Source organism: Haematobia irritans, chromosome 1, assembly GCF_050003625.1.
Source record: "Haematobia irritans isolate KBUSLIRL chromosome 1, ASM5000362v1, whole genome shotgun sequence".
NCBI lineage: Eukaryota > Metazoa > Arthropoda > Insecta > Diptera > Muscidae > Haematobia > Haematobia irritans.
This window is the reverse complement of record NC_134397.1, coordinates 260,782,895-260,796,793: the sequence shown is the minus strand read 5'-3', so window position 1 is coordinate 260,796,793 and position 13,899 is coordinate 260,782,895. Positions and strand designations below refer to the sequence as shown.

The 13,899-nt window shown below is 34.9% G+C and overlaps 2 protein-coding genes across 2 annotated transcripts in view; one reads left to right on the top strand and one right to left on the bottom strand.

Moving 5' to 3' along the window:
• The window catches only part of TkR99D (Tachykinin-like receptor at 99D), a 279,312-nt gene that overhangs the window by 239,095 nt on the left and 26,318 nt on the right, over window positions 1-13,899 (bottom strand). The gene's annotated exons all lie outside the window — the stretch shown is intronic.
• Window positions 347-12,660, top strand: LOC142219675 (uncharacterized). Its single transcript, XM_075288555.1, has 2 exons — window positions 347-899; window positions 11,378-12,660. The coding sequence occupies exons 1-2, from the start codon at window positions 889-891 to the stop codon at window positions 12,267-12,269; spliced, it is 903 nt and encodes a 300-aa protein (XP_075144670.1). The 5' UTR covers window positions 347-888; the 3' UTR covers window positions 12,270-12,660.

Genomic DNA, 13,899 nt, shown 5'->3' with positions numbered 1-13,899 from the left:
AAATTTTGTCAAAATTTTATTTCTATTGAAAATTTTGTCAAAATTTTATTTCTATAGAAAATTTTGTCAAAATTTTATTTCTATTGAAAATTTTGTCAAAATTTTATTTCTGTAGTAAATTTTGTCAAAATTTTATTTCTATAGTAAATTTTGTTAAAATTTTATTTCTATAGAAAATTTTGTTAAAATTTTATTTCTATAGAAAATGTTGTCAAAATTTTTTTTCAGAAAATTTTGTCAAAATTTTATTTGTATAGAAAATTTTGTCGAAATTTTATTTCTATAGAAAATTTTGTCAACTTTTTATTTCTGTTGAAATTAGTTTCAACAAAATCATTAATTTTTTTTAACTTGTTATTGAATTGAATTGAATTTACTTGAATTAACAATCCAATATAATGAATTTTAGTATTAGTAATCGTATTGAATTATTCGAATATCTTCAAAATTAAGATACATCTGTATGGCAACTATTTATACATGAATTTATCGATAACTGCCTTTTCTCAAATAGATAGATTTTCTCCATTTTTAAAATTGTTGCTCTAAAAGATAAATGAATTTTCACTCAATTAATCATAACGCCTGCGCGCGAACCATATTGACTTACTTGTGCTTTAACATCTGAAGTGGTAAGAAGCCAAACACTGTAAATAAACCTACCTCAAACTGAAACCTCCATTATTTTTTCTTATTTACTTGCATACTTCTAACTGATAAACTTTTGCGGAGATATACATAATTAAAACGATACAGTCCACTTGTAGACTACCGCATTTGTTCATGGTCCTATCGATCCGTCAAGGAACTTTGAGGAATTAATTTGTATTTAACTTGGATCACGTCTGCCACCGCCTAATTATTTGCAAATTGTTTCTACTGAATATTATGGAGAAAAGGTACGTACAATTTGTTAAATTGTGAACGGTCAGGGAAATCAGTGTTTGTTGTATATATTACCCTGAATTGTGGGCAAAATTTGGTGATTGCAACTCGTACTACCACTATTAACAATCTGAATATATAGATCAAAAAAGCACAAAGTCATCGCTGTTAAAATTAATTTGCACCATTTGAGTTATAAAGTAACTTGTTTGAAAGTTACACCGCTTTATTTGGTTCTTAACGAGCACCATTTAATATTCCGCGTGTGTTACGCACCGCATCTTACATATATGCAAATACTAATTTTCTTGTGGAAAGAAGAATCTTTTTAAGATTGTACAATTGTGTGTCGGAGTACATTTTGTGTTAATTTACATAAAAGGCACAGCACACGTTTCGTTTGGCAGCTTGCCTTTTACATCAAACTCCATTTGGGGTTAACATACAGAAATTAGAACTCGTTTTTTATGTGTAATTATGTTGTGAGACATATGCAAAAATTTGGAATGACATATGCATGAAATTGAGATAACAAACCACGGCTCAGCATTTAGCCTAACACAATTAAGATCGATGCAACATAACTAACCAGCATCTCATTTCCAACCTTCGAACATCTGGCATTTACGAGAGCCATCTTTCCATTATTTATGCACAACTTTTATGCTTACATGCATTCCACATGAGAAACAAACCCATATACATATATTAGTTACGACTTGTGTTGATAACATTTGCCTGCTAAGTAAGGCAAGAATCGAACACATACTGTTAATAACATTTCTTGATTGGAGAGTGTCCCATAACTGCACTCACCCCACTAACATACCAACAAACGACGTCTAGAGTAAGTGCGTTGGAGTAACAGGGCTTACAGATTTACTACATTACATACATATATACATAATAATACTGCTGGTCTAAAAAGACAAGAATAAAAATATCCCTATACATATTTGGAAACTTGAGAGCACTGTGCTCTCTCTTGGATTGTCAAATTTACCTCATGCACATGTACAAATAGATTTCATTAGATTGCAAGTTATTGGGCACATGAGCCTTCCATTTTTCTGCCACCACCTACAGCAAGATCTTAACGAAAAGAGGAGTAAAGTAGAGAACCCCATTGGTCAAAAGTAGGCAGCGCAGCTCAAGCTCTCTTAGAAAGAACAGAAAAGAGTTCTATGTGCGTTCATATTCTCTTCCATATTCTGAAGTCGGCAGCGCGGCACAAGCTCTCTTAGAAATAACAGACAAGTGTTCTATGAAAGCGAGAGTTTAGATTTCTCTTTGTTTATCAGCTTTTGACTTTCAAACAAACATTCAGGGAAAAGTGGTTGGTCAAAGTAAATACGGTCAAATTAATATAATTCTTGCTTCAAATTAATATAATTCGGATTTATATGTCCCATATCCATAATGCGTAAATGGTAATTGTCGGCTTGCAGTAAGGCATCTCGAATACACACAAGATTGGGCATACGTACACCTGGCCACCTCAAAATATTGAGAAGTCTAAACAGTGAGAGAGCGAGAAATAGGCTATTGATAGTTACGATTTTCATCAGCTCCTCATTCTGATTGAAAGCTGCGAGAATGAAGATGTGCTGGACATGAAAAATAAAGAAACAACTGGTTTCAGAAGAATAAGAAGTTTGTAAAGAATTTTGTATGGAAATTAAGTTTCAAATAATACGAAAGTGGTCGAAGAGAATTTGCCGGAGTTAAATTGCAAGAATAATACTTTATGAACAGAAATAATTGTGCAAGGAAAATTATATTTGGAAATTAAGCGAACGGTTATAAAAGAGGTTCGGAAGTAAACAAAACAAAGATTTGCTAAGGAATTTATGGAAGAAGAGGCAGAGAAGCGAAACGTTGGTCAGATTTTTTTTTGGATGTGCATTGGATAAATTGCTCGAAGTTTCCATGGTCTGAAATGTACATACTTTGGGTAATGTTTTCTGTCTAACGGTGTGACAGTAAATTGAAGACGGTGGTAAAAGAAGACAAGGCAACGTGTGGAATGTTTAGTGGGTGAGTGCACGTAGAGTAGAGTTGCCGTGTGCATACATTAGAAAATCACCAAATAACAGAAAGTGCTTACATTTTTGTTTATGCATCGTAGTAAATATATTCATGCTCTCTCTAGGAATTATATTATATGTACTGATAAAAATATTATATACACTGAGAAAAATATTGTCATGTCCTTAAAATACAAATGCAAATTTTGCTTAGCATAAAAGACGCATTTTTCTAATATAAAGTTTTTTTTCTTTGTCCAAAAGTCGATGAACTTTTCAATGATGTCGTACTGTCCTTATAATTAAGTGACTTGATTTGAAAAGTGGTATCAAAAACAGAAAGAAAAACATTTTTGGGTGAGGTCAACTTGACTTTAATAATTCAGAAAAAATCTTTAAAATTAATGAATTTGTCTTTAAATTTGTTGTCATTTTGCATCTTCAGTACAAAGCAAAAAATCGTTCAATAATAGGACATGTTTTTCAACACTTTATTTTAAAGACTTATTTTACTTGAAACATATCATACACAGAAAAAAAAAAATAAACTACATTTTGGGAAAAATGAAATATCTCGTGCGAAAAATTAACTAAATTGTATTCCAAATTTTGAAATTCATTAAACTAACGAAAATTTTCCGACCTTTTTGGATTTTTAATTACCATTTACGAAATTTATCTTCCTCGAAAAGGAAAACTGAACTGAAAATAAAGGAAAAATCTTAAGCGCCAGATCATTCCCAATTTAACCACGCTGTAGTTCTTTCTTACTATATTTGTGAAGTGTATGAAAAACTTCTTCTGTTTTATTTCAATTGAACTAATTTGTATGCCATTGAAATTTTACTGCCATTTAGTTTTGAGTCTTGGAATGAGGAAAATATCGTTGGTCTGGGGAAAATTTCTTACAAAATTTGAAGAATGAACTAAAGCAACGTAAAATTTGTGCACTAAATATTAGTTCATTTTAGCATCAGTTTTGCAACAGACTCTTTTTTTTTCGGTTTAATTTCTACTGGAAATCGAGTCTGATTTTGGAAAATAAAGTTTATGGTCCTAAAATACCTCTAGATTTCCAATTTCAGACAAAAACTACGGTTTCTATAAGCCCAATACCCCAAATCCGGAGGTCGTTTTATATGGAGACCATTAGCGTAGCTTGACAATTTTCCTAGACTTAAAAGTCTTAATGACATATGGAAAAAAAAAGCTGGAAAAAACAAAAAGATTAAAATTTGCTTTCTAGAAGCAAGTACACAAAACCCAAATTTAAAAGAGAATTGTGTCTCTAAAGTATCCTTACTTGTATTCTCCGCTTTTTTGGCTCGGAATCATTACCAAAATTGTGAAAGTAAAGACAAAATCTTTGGACCCGGGTATGTTTTTTTTGAGTGTTAATATACGGGGTCAATTAAAACTGGAAATACTTAATCAAATTAAAATCATCTTTCAGGTCGAAAACCTATGTTGTCAGCACCTATATTAACTGTTTATTTTCATAATTCATTATGATTGTAAATATATAAATAAAATCATCTTTATACATTTCATTGGCGATTGTAATCCCAAATGTGGGGATTTGCAATTTTGTATTTATGTGGCAAAAGTGGTTAAGTCTGGGGCAGAAAATGAATAAAACCCAAATTGAATTGAATGTATGAGAATTGAATGTATGAAATATTAAGCGGTTTAAGGTGAAAGAATATTCGAAAAAAAATTTTACTCATACTACTGAGGAATTCTGAACTACTATTTTGCAACTGTTAATTATTTATTTTAAACCTTGGCAAACTGTCGAATAAAGAGAACGAAATTAGGTCTTTAAGCGTTTTGGACCGAAAGTTTATACAAGATTTTGTTCTTCGAATCGCCTTAATATAGTAATTTTTTGATTCTAAATCTTGGCTAATTGCCGGAAAAAGAGAGTTTACGGGATTAAGTTTGTAAAATTTAATATAGTTACATTTGTTACTGGAAATAATATTGCAATTTATGTCATTTATGAGAATTTTCCTTATCAAAGAGCAGAGGCGCCAAATTGTTATCATTTTGTCCTCTCGCGAAAAATTTTTTTTGAGCAATCAATTTTTATGTGGGTGCCTTTTACTGAACCTAATTGTGCGTTTATTGGAATTTAACTTGCGTTTAGTAAATGGAATTAAAGATTTAACGTCGGTTTTCCAGCGCACATTTTGAAATCGAACATTATCTCATTTTTTGGAACTTACTGGGACTTTTTATTATCTACTTTATACCATATTTGAAAAAAAAGGAAATTGAGAATTTCAATAACAAAATTATTGATTTATGCAAACTAATTTTTTGGAACACGTCATCTTACCCAGCTCTAAACAAATATTTGTTTGTGATAAAAAGATTTTAACTAACTAAATTTGTTAAAGTCATCATAGCGAAATCTCTTTTTTGAATTAACTGAAATATTGAAGATTGGGGAAGACGAAAAGTCTCCGAGTATAGGATAATGATTGCAGATATTGCATCTGGGGCTTAAAGTTTTTCGAAAATACGATATGTTTGGCTTCTTTGTACAATTTTAAAATTAAAACTCATATTTCTCGGCCAGTTAATAGTTTTGTTTGTATACTACTCAACGTGAATGGAAATTGGTGTGATGTCAAAAAACTATGCATTCTGAACTCAGTGTTTTGAGATAAATTTTATCAAAATCTAGGATTAATTAACTGGGTTTGCATTGGAAAAAAAAACCATATTTCGCAACACTACCTCATTTTTGCGACTTACTGTGATTTTTATTATTTGCTTTTATACCATATTTGGGAAAAAATCACGAAGTTCAGTGTATGTGATTAATTGGAGATACTGTTATCAACTCGGATATCGCACGTTACGTTTCATTAATACCAAAATTTTGGCTTTTTTGGTTTGTTTGGTTTGTTTGGCCAAGTATAAACCAGCTATATAATTGTTCTTAAGTTCTTGCTCTTAAGTTGAGTTCCAAAATTCTCTTACTTTCGGACAGTTATTTTGGATTTCAAAATACTACAGAGATAACAAACCGTTACTGTACTGAAGTATACCAGACTATATTATTTCTCTGCAATACTAGTGTTGGGCTCTTCCGTACGAGATACAAACTTCTCTTATTGCTCAATATATCGACTTTCTTCGTGGTGACTGAGTAACACATACAAATTCAACATAGTTGTTGAAAAGCATTTACGCTGTTGAAGTTTACGATATTATTCTCAGGGGTATTGAGTATCTCGTGGTTCAATTACTTAAACTCTGTTGATTTACTTGTGTCACTTTTGCAATATTCTGTGAGACTTATACTCCATTTAAGAGAAAATGTCTTCGCAAAAGTTCATATTCTTTTCTGATCAGTTGGTCACATATTGCGCTAATTTTTCGGCAATCGATGTGTCAGAACATTCGCTATCCAGTTTGAAAGTTGATTTGGATGATCTGGAACGTCGATGGCATACATTAACTCAGGTGTATGAGACTGAAATGACCACTGTGGAGACACATTCTAAATCTGAGAAAGAATCTATTCATTCCAAGTTTAACGAATCATGTAGATCGTACAAATCGTGTAAAACGTCAATCTTGGATTTGATAGAAATCGAGAAAAGGAAGATGGATAACTCGTCACGGTCGGCTGAGAGAACTGAGATCAGGACTTCGGATGAAAATGGATTCTCACTGAAAGTACCTCCCTGCGATACTGAGATATTCAGTGGAGGCTACGACAAATGGCCAAGTTTCAGAGATATGTTCTCTGCCATTTATATTAAGCATCCAAAGTTGTCACCTGCGCAGAAACTTTTTCACTTGAGGGCAAAAACTCGTGGGGAAGCACACCAAATTGTAAAACAATTTGCTTTAACAGATGACAATTTCAGTCTGGCATGGGATGCACTGAAGCAACGTTACGAGAACAAACGTATTTTGATTAATCATCAGCTGAGGAAAATTTTCGAAACTGAACGCGTTACTTCGGAGAAGGGAAAATCTTTGCGAAATCTTCAGTATACGATAAATAATTGTCTCTCGGTCTTGAAAACTTATAACATATCTGTCGTTTCATGGGATCCTATTTTAGTGTTCTGGGTTTCATCCAGACTACCCGATGAAACACTAACTGCCTGGGAAAACTCATTAACTGATCATCGGCAGATACCGTCATGGGAACAATTGGATATATTTATATCCAAACGTCTTCATATGCTGGAATCAATCTCAGATATGAGGAAACCCTCAAACTCAACAACTGCACAAAACAAAACTCAAACTTACCACACTAAGACGGATTCTAATTTCCGACCCTGTAAGGCTTGCAATCAAAATCATGCTCTGAGAGTATGTTTTAAATTTAAATCGTGGCCATTTGCTCAAAAGAAGAAATTCGTTATTGATAATAAGATATGTGAAAACTGTCTATCCCATGGTCATACTACACAACACTGCCAAAGTGATAATGTGTGCCAAAAATGTCATCAAAAACATCACTCGATTTTGCACCCTGAAAATAATCATGCTGGAAGACGAGATGGAACACAGCGCAGTCTGTCGCAAAATGTTAATACTTTCCATACTGATGCGGTAGTTAACGATCAACCGACTACTTCAGCCGCTGCCTACACCGTACCCATTACTGATGTGCAATTAAACTTTGCCAACTCTGGGGAAGGAACTGTTTTGCCCACTGCTTTGGTTGATCTGGAACATTTGGGAACAAATTTTACTATTAGAGTTTTTATAGACCAGGGCTCGCAGGAATCATTTATTTCCAGCAGAATGATTAACCGTTTCTCAATTCCGACTAAGAGATCTTTCACGAGGATATCTGGTCTAGGAGGAACGATTTTAGAAAATTCCTCTAAAGTGTGCAATATAACTTTAAAGTCTCGCAAATCAGATTTTAGGCTACACACTTCGGCTTTAGTCGTTTCGAACTTGAAGAATTTGATGCCATATGCACAAACTCATATCTCTGATTGGTCCGAATTAAAACAACTTGACTTAGCAGATCCAAATTTTTTCAAACCTGGGCCCATTGATATGTTGTTGGGTAGCGATGTTCTGCCATCTATCATTAAAGCTGGTTTGGAAAAGAATGTAGCAGGAAGTCTTCTCGCTCAAAATTCTGAATTTGGTTGGCTCATAAGTGGGCCCCCGAAACGTCGAACTGTTACAACCTTTGCATCATGGGTTACATCAAATGATACCCTTAATGAAGATGTAAAGAAATTTTGGGAATTGGAAGAAATACCTAAGTCGAAAACTCTTTCTGATTCTGATATTTGGTGTGAAAACTTTTACCGTGAGACAACTTGCCGCTTACCAAATGGGAGATACCAAGTAAGATTGCCATTTCGTCAAGATCTACCTCCCGAAGTATTTCTCGGATCTTCGAGACGAGCTGCTATGGCTCAGTACTTAAACTTAGAGAAACAATTACAGAAAACACCTGAGCTTATGACTGAGTACTCGAACGCTTTACAGGAATATTTGGAACTGAATCATATGGAGCCTACTAAGTCATATGAAATCTGTGAAAATTCTCGTTACTGTTCCTTTTACTTACCACATCATGCAGTTGTCAAACCTGAGCGGACTACAACAAAAGTCAGAGTGGTATTTAACGCTTCAAAGAAAACTACTACTGGATTTTCTTTAAATGATATTCTGCACACTGGACCGATACTACAAAATGATTTAACAAATGTTATTTTGCGTTGGCGGTTCTTTAAGTATGTGTTTAATGGCGACATACAGAAAATGTATCGTCAAATTCATGTACATGAAAATGATCAACAATTTCAGCGAATTCTGTTTCGAAATTCTCAATCTGAAAGTATCCTTGATTATGCATTGAAAACTGTGACTTTTGGAGTAAACTGTGCTCCATATTTAGCCATTCGCACCCTTATACAACTGAGTGAGGATGCGAAATACACTCATCCCACTGCATCGTCAATTCTGCGAGATCAAATATATGTTGATGATGTTCTCTCGGGAGGACATTCTCTTGCGGAGACTAAATACTACTTAATTCAACTTGTTGATTTACTAGACTCTGCGGGCTTTCCTCTGAAAAAACTTACAGCAAATCATCCTGAGATTTTACAAGATATACCCCCCGAGGATCTTCTAAACGAAGATTTTTTGAAATTGGAGGATACGAGTGAAACAAAAACGTTAGGCATTCGATGGAATGCAATGAATGACTGTTTCCATTATAAAGTTTCGGTTATTACTATGCCATCTCCTCCTTTGACTAAAAGGAAAATACTTTCAATAGTAGCCAAGATATTTGATCCCGCTGGTTGGTTGGCTCCAATTATAATTGTAGCAAAAACGCTTTTGCAACAACTGTGGATTGACGGAACTGATTGGGACGAAGAAGTCAAGCCACATTCACTTGAGAAGTGGGAATATATAATATATGTATATATGTCTGTACGTATCCCTCGGAAGAACCTGGAATTTCTCATTTACTGGCATCCAAAAGTAAAGTAGCTCCTTTGAAAACTTTAAGTTTGCCGAGACTGGAATTATGTAGCGCTGCACTGTTGTCCAAACTGTTGAAATCTGTTTCTCAGAACTTACCGTTGTCAGTAGCTGATGTATATTTATGGTCTGATTCAACGATCACTTTGGCTTGGCTAGATAAGCCACCATACCACTGGAAAACTTTTGTGGCCAATAAGGTTTCTGAAATATTGGAAAACGTCGGCAATGCCACATGGAGACATGTCCCAACGACAGATAATCCCGCCGATATTGGCACTCGTGGATGTACTGCATCGGAACTCAGCAATAACTCGCTATGGTGGCACGGGCCGAAATGGCTTTTAAAATCTATTGAATTCTGGCCAAAATCTGTAACATTTAAAGAACCTGATCTGGAGCGAAGAGTATCCACTTTCCAAACTGATAGTCCAACTGAGGATATATTGGATCGGTTTTCTTCTTTTAGTCGGGCTCTACGAGTACTATGCTACATATATCGATTCGTAAGAAAATGTAGGAATCAAACTTTGGTGAATATGCAGAATGACTTTATCACTAAGGATGAAATAATGACTGCCAAATTTAACTTAATACGTATAGCCCAAAAGAATTATTACGCATCCGAATATCAAGCACTTGAGAACAACATGCCCATTAGCGCAAAAAGTAAACTACTGACGTTAAACCCGAAACTTGATGAATACAAATTGCTACGAGTAAATGGTCGTTTGGCGAACGCCGATCTTAGCTACAACGAGCGACATCCAATAATACTGCCTGAAAAATCACGTTTCTGCAAGCTGTTTATTGATTTTACTCATAAAATGTTGCTCCACTCTGAATACCAAGTAATGTTGCGAGCAATCCGCCAGGAATTCTATGTAGTTCGCTTAAAAAGTTCAATACGACATTGTATACGGAACTGTCGCACATGTGCAATTTATAAACATCGTATTCGTACTCAGATAATGTCGACTTTGCCAACTGAAAGATGTACTTTTTCCTTGCCATTTACGTATACTGGAGTGGACTTTGCGGGTCCGTTTGATTTGAAAACATCTAGACTGCGAAACGCAAAATTGCACAAGGGTTACGCTGCAATTTTTGTATGCATGTCAACTCGTGCTGTTCATTTGGAGGTTTGTTCGGAATTAACAAGTGAAGCTTTTTTGTCAACTTTTATTAGGTTCGTTGGAAGGCGAGGATTCCCTAACAAAATTTATTCTGATAATGGCACGAATTTTGTTGGTGCAAGTAGAACATTGTTGGCTGAATATAAGACTTTTTTGAAGACGGTTCAGAAATCTGTTGTTGAAAAATATAGTACTCATGGATTTTCATGGCATTTCATTCCGCCCCACGCCCCACATATGGGAGGATTATGGGAGGCGGCTGTGAAGAGCATGAAAACTCATTTACGTAAAGTTGCTTCCAATATTAAATTCACTTTTGAAGAATTTTCCACTTTACTGATTCGAATAGAAAGTATTTTGAATTCACGGCCCCTTTCACCCATTAGCGAGGATCCCACGGAATTGATTCCACTTACTCCTGGTCACCTATTGAGAGGAGCTGCCCTTATTGCAGTTCCGGAAGAATACTCCGACAACCTAACACTTATAAATCGCTGGAAACGATTAAAAACACTACAAATACAATTTGCGAAAAGGTGGAAAACAGAGTACATTTGTGAATTACAGAAACGATACAAATGGAAATCTACCCAACAGAATTTGAAGGTCGACGATTTTGTAATAGTAAAGGAAGATAACCTTCCGCCTAACGAATGGTGCCTTGGCAGGGTTACTAACGTTTTCAGAGGTAGTGACTGTAATGTTCGTGTTGCTGAAATTCGAACACAAAACGGAACACTGATTCGCCCATTAGTAAAACTTTGTATACTACCAAACGCTTAGGAGTTAAATTTCCCCACCGTTCATAATTTAATAAATTTACGTTTACAGCTCAGTATCTGCCCTTCCAAAATGCCGCATTTGCTACAAAAGGCATACATTGAGAGACTGTCAAGCTTTTTATAATATGGATGTCTCAAAACGAAGACAGGAAGTGAAGGAAAAGCGGTTTTGTTTTAAATGCCTGTGCTCGTCCCATACCCGTGAGTGGTGTAGATCACGCAAAACTTGCATGGTGTGTAACAGTAATCACCACACACTATTACATGTCGACGACCACAACAAGCCTCGCCGTATTCATCAAAAACATGCTTCCAAGTCCTCCCATAGTACTCAACGCCTGGAGTCCAACCGCCGCAGCTCAACTCGGTTGTCGTTAAATGCCAATCAGTCACGTCGTCACGCCACTGCCGAAAACTATGGTTCACAGCGCGCGCCACCATTGGTTCACGAACGGCTGAGCCGCAAAAGAAAAGTTCACGTTTTTCTTCCCACTGCACTGGCACGTCTCCTTACCCCTGGTGGTCCTGCCAAGGTAAGATTGATGCTGAATTCAGCTAGCCTCCGAACTTATGTCCTGAGGTCTATGGTACAACGTTATCATCTGCCAACAACTCGAAAAAATGGCGAAGAATTTTGTACACTCAGCATGCAGTCCTACTATGATTCAGCGATGAAGATTCAGATCACCGGAGCGGTTCAACGCCGATTGGAGGTAGCAACACCAGAGACCACGGAAGATAAGCAACTACAATCAGTTTATAATCATATAGCGGACTTAGCCGACCCCCATTTTTATAACCCGATTGATATTGAAGTTGTAATTGGAAATGATCAAATTTCTAAGATCCTACTGGCGGGCCTAATACAAACATCCTCCTCTATGCCTATAGCTCAAAGCTCAATTTTTGGATGGGTTATATCCGGTGCTTACAGTTATTAAGTTGCAACGCTGCAAGGGGGGCTGAATGTTGAAATTAGTTTCAACAAAATCATTAATTTTTTTTAACTTGTTATTGAATTGAATTGAATTTACTTGAATTAACAATCCAATATAATGAATTTTAGTATTAGTAATCGTATTGAATTATTCGAATATCTTCAAAATTAAGATACATCTGTATGGCAACTATTTATACATGAATTTATCGATAACTGCCTTTTCTCAAATAGATAGATTTTCTCCATTTTTAAAATTGTTGCTCTAAAAGATAAATGAATTTTCACTCAATTAATCATAACGCCTGCGCGCGAACCATATTGACTTACTTGTGCTTTAACATCTGAAGTGGTAAGAAGCCAAACACTGTAAATAAACCTACCTCAAACTGAAACCTCCATTATTTTTTCTTATTTACTTGCATACTTCTAACTGATAAACTTTTGCGGAGATATACATAATTAAAACGATACAGTCCACTTGTAGACTACCGCATTTGTTCAATTTCTATAGAAAATTTTGTCGAAATTTTTATTTCTATAGAACATATTGTCAAAATTTTATTGCTATAGAAAATTATTATTGTTGTTTTTTGATTTCAGCTTGGCTAAGCTACACTTGTAGTTTAGTCAATGCATGGTTTTAAACTGGGATCAAAACACAACAATAATGATTGAAGAGAAACCAACAATAACAAACAAAGCTATAGAAAATTTGCAAAATCGACCAAAACATCAAGAATTCCATCAATGTATCAAACAGAAATAAATCTACCATTTTTGTTAGAATTCTACAAACTGTGGTAACCGTGACTCAGCAGTGTCAACCAAAAATGGGTTAGGAAGGTGGTTCCTCGCTTCATTAATACCAATTATCCACCCTTGAACAATTGTAGTGTTTGGTCGAACTGGGTTTGAACCACGGTGGCTTCCTTTGGTGGTGGGTATAAAAAATAAATAAAATATTGCACTTTACTTTTGTGCATTACATATATTCCACCTAGGATATAAATATTAAATCTTAAATAAAAATACACGAAGAAAAATGTGTACAGTAGATCTTTTACATGGTAGATTTATTTTATGACTTGATTTTTGATATTCCCACTAAAAACTAAAAATAAAATTAGTGGTTTTATTTCAAAAAACCGAATAAATGTGACCCAAACTACATAATTTTTTTGCCATTGGTTCCCTATAATTTGCAGCAAAAATCACTATTTTATATACCCCCACATGAATCGTATTGTTCGTCAAATTAATGTTTGAATCCAATGAATACTGACTAAGTGTCACTGTTTTTAAGACTAAATTTTATCACTTGTACTAAAACTTTATGGTCGACATCCAACTCATAAATCATCGAAATAAAAACACAGTAACTTAATAGTGATTTACCACCCAACCCATATTTCCATATAAGTCATCCTATTATCCCATGCCCCGGTATTTCACATGGAAGCCAAATACGCTTGTATTGTGACACTTAATGTTGGACATCGTGTGATTGTTGTTTGCCATCTATGCTGGACTATTTGCTCAAGTGGTCTTTAAGTTTACAATGGCAAATAAAATGTTTAAACAATTGCAACTATCCCCGCAGTCAAAAGAGAGAGAGAGAATGAGAGTTTGGA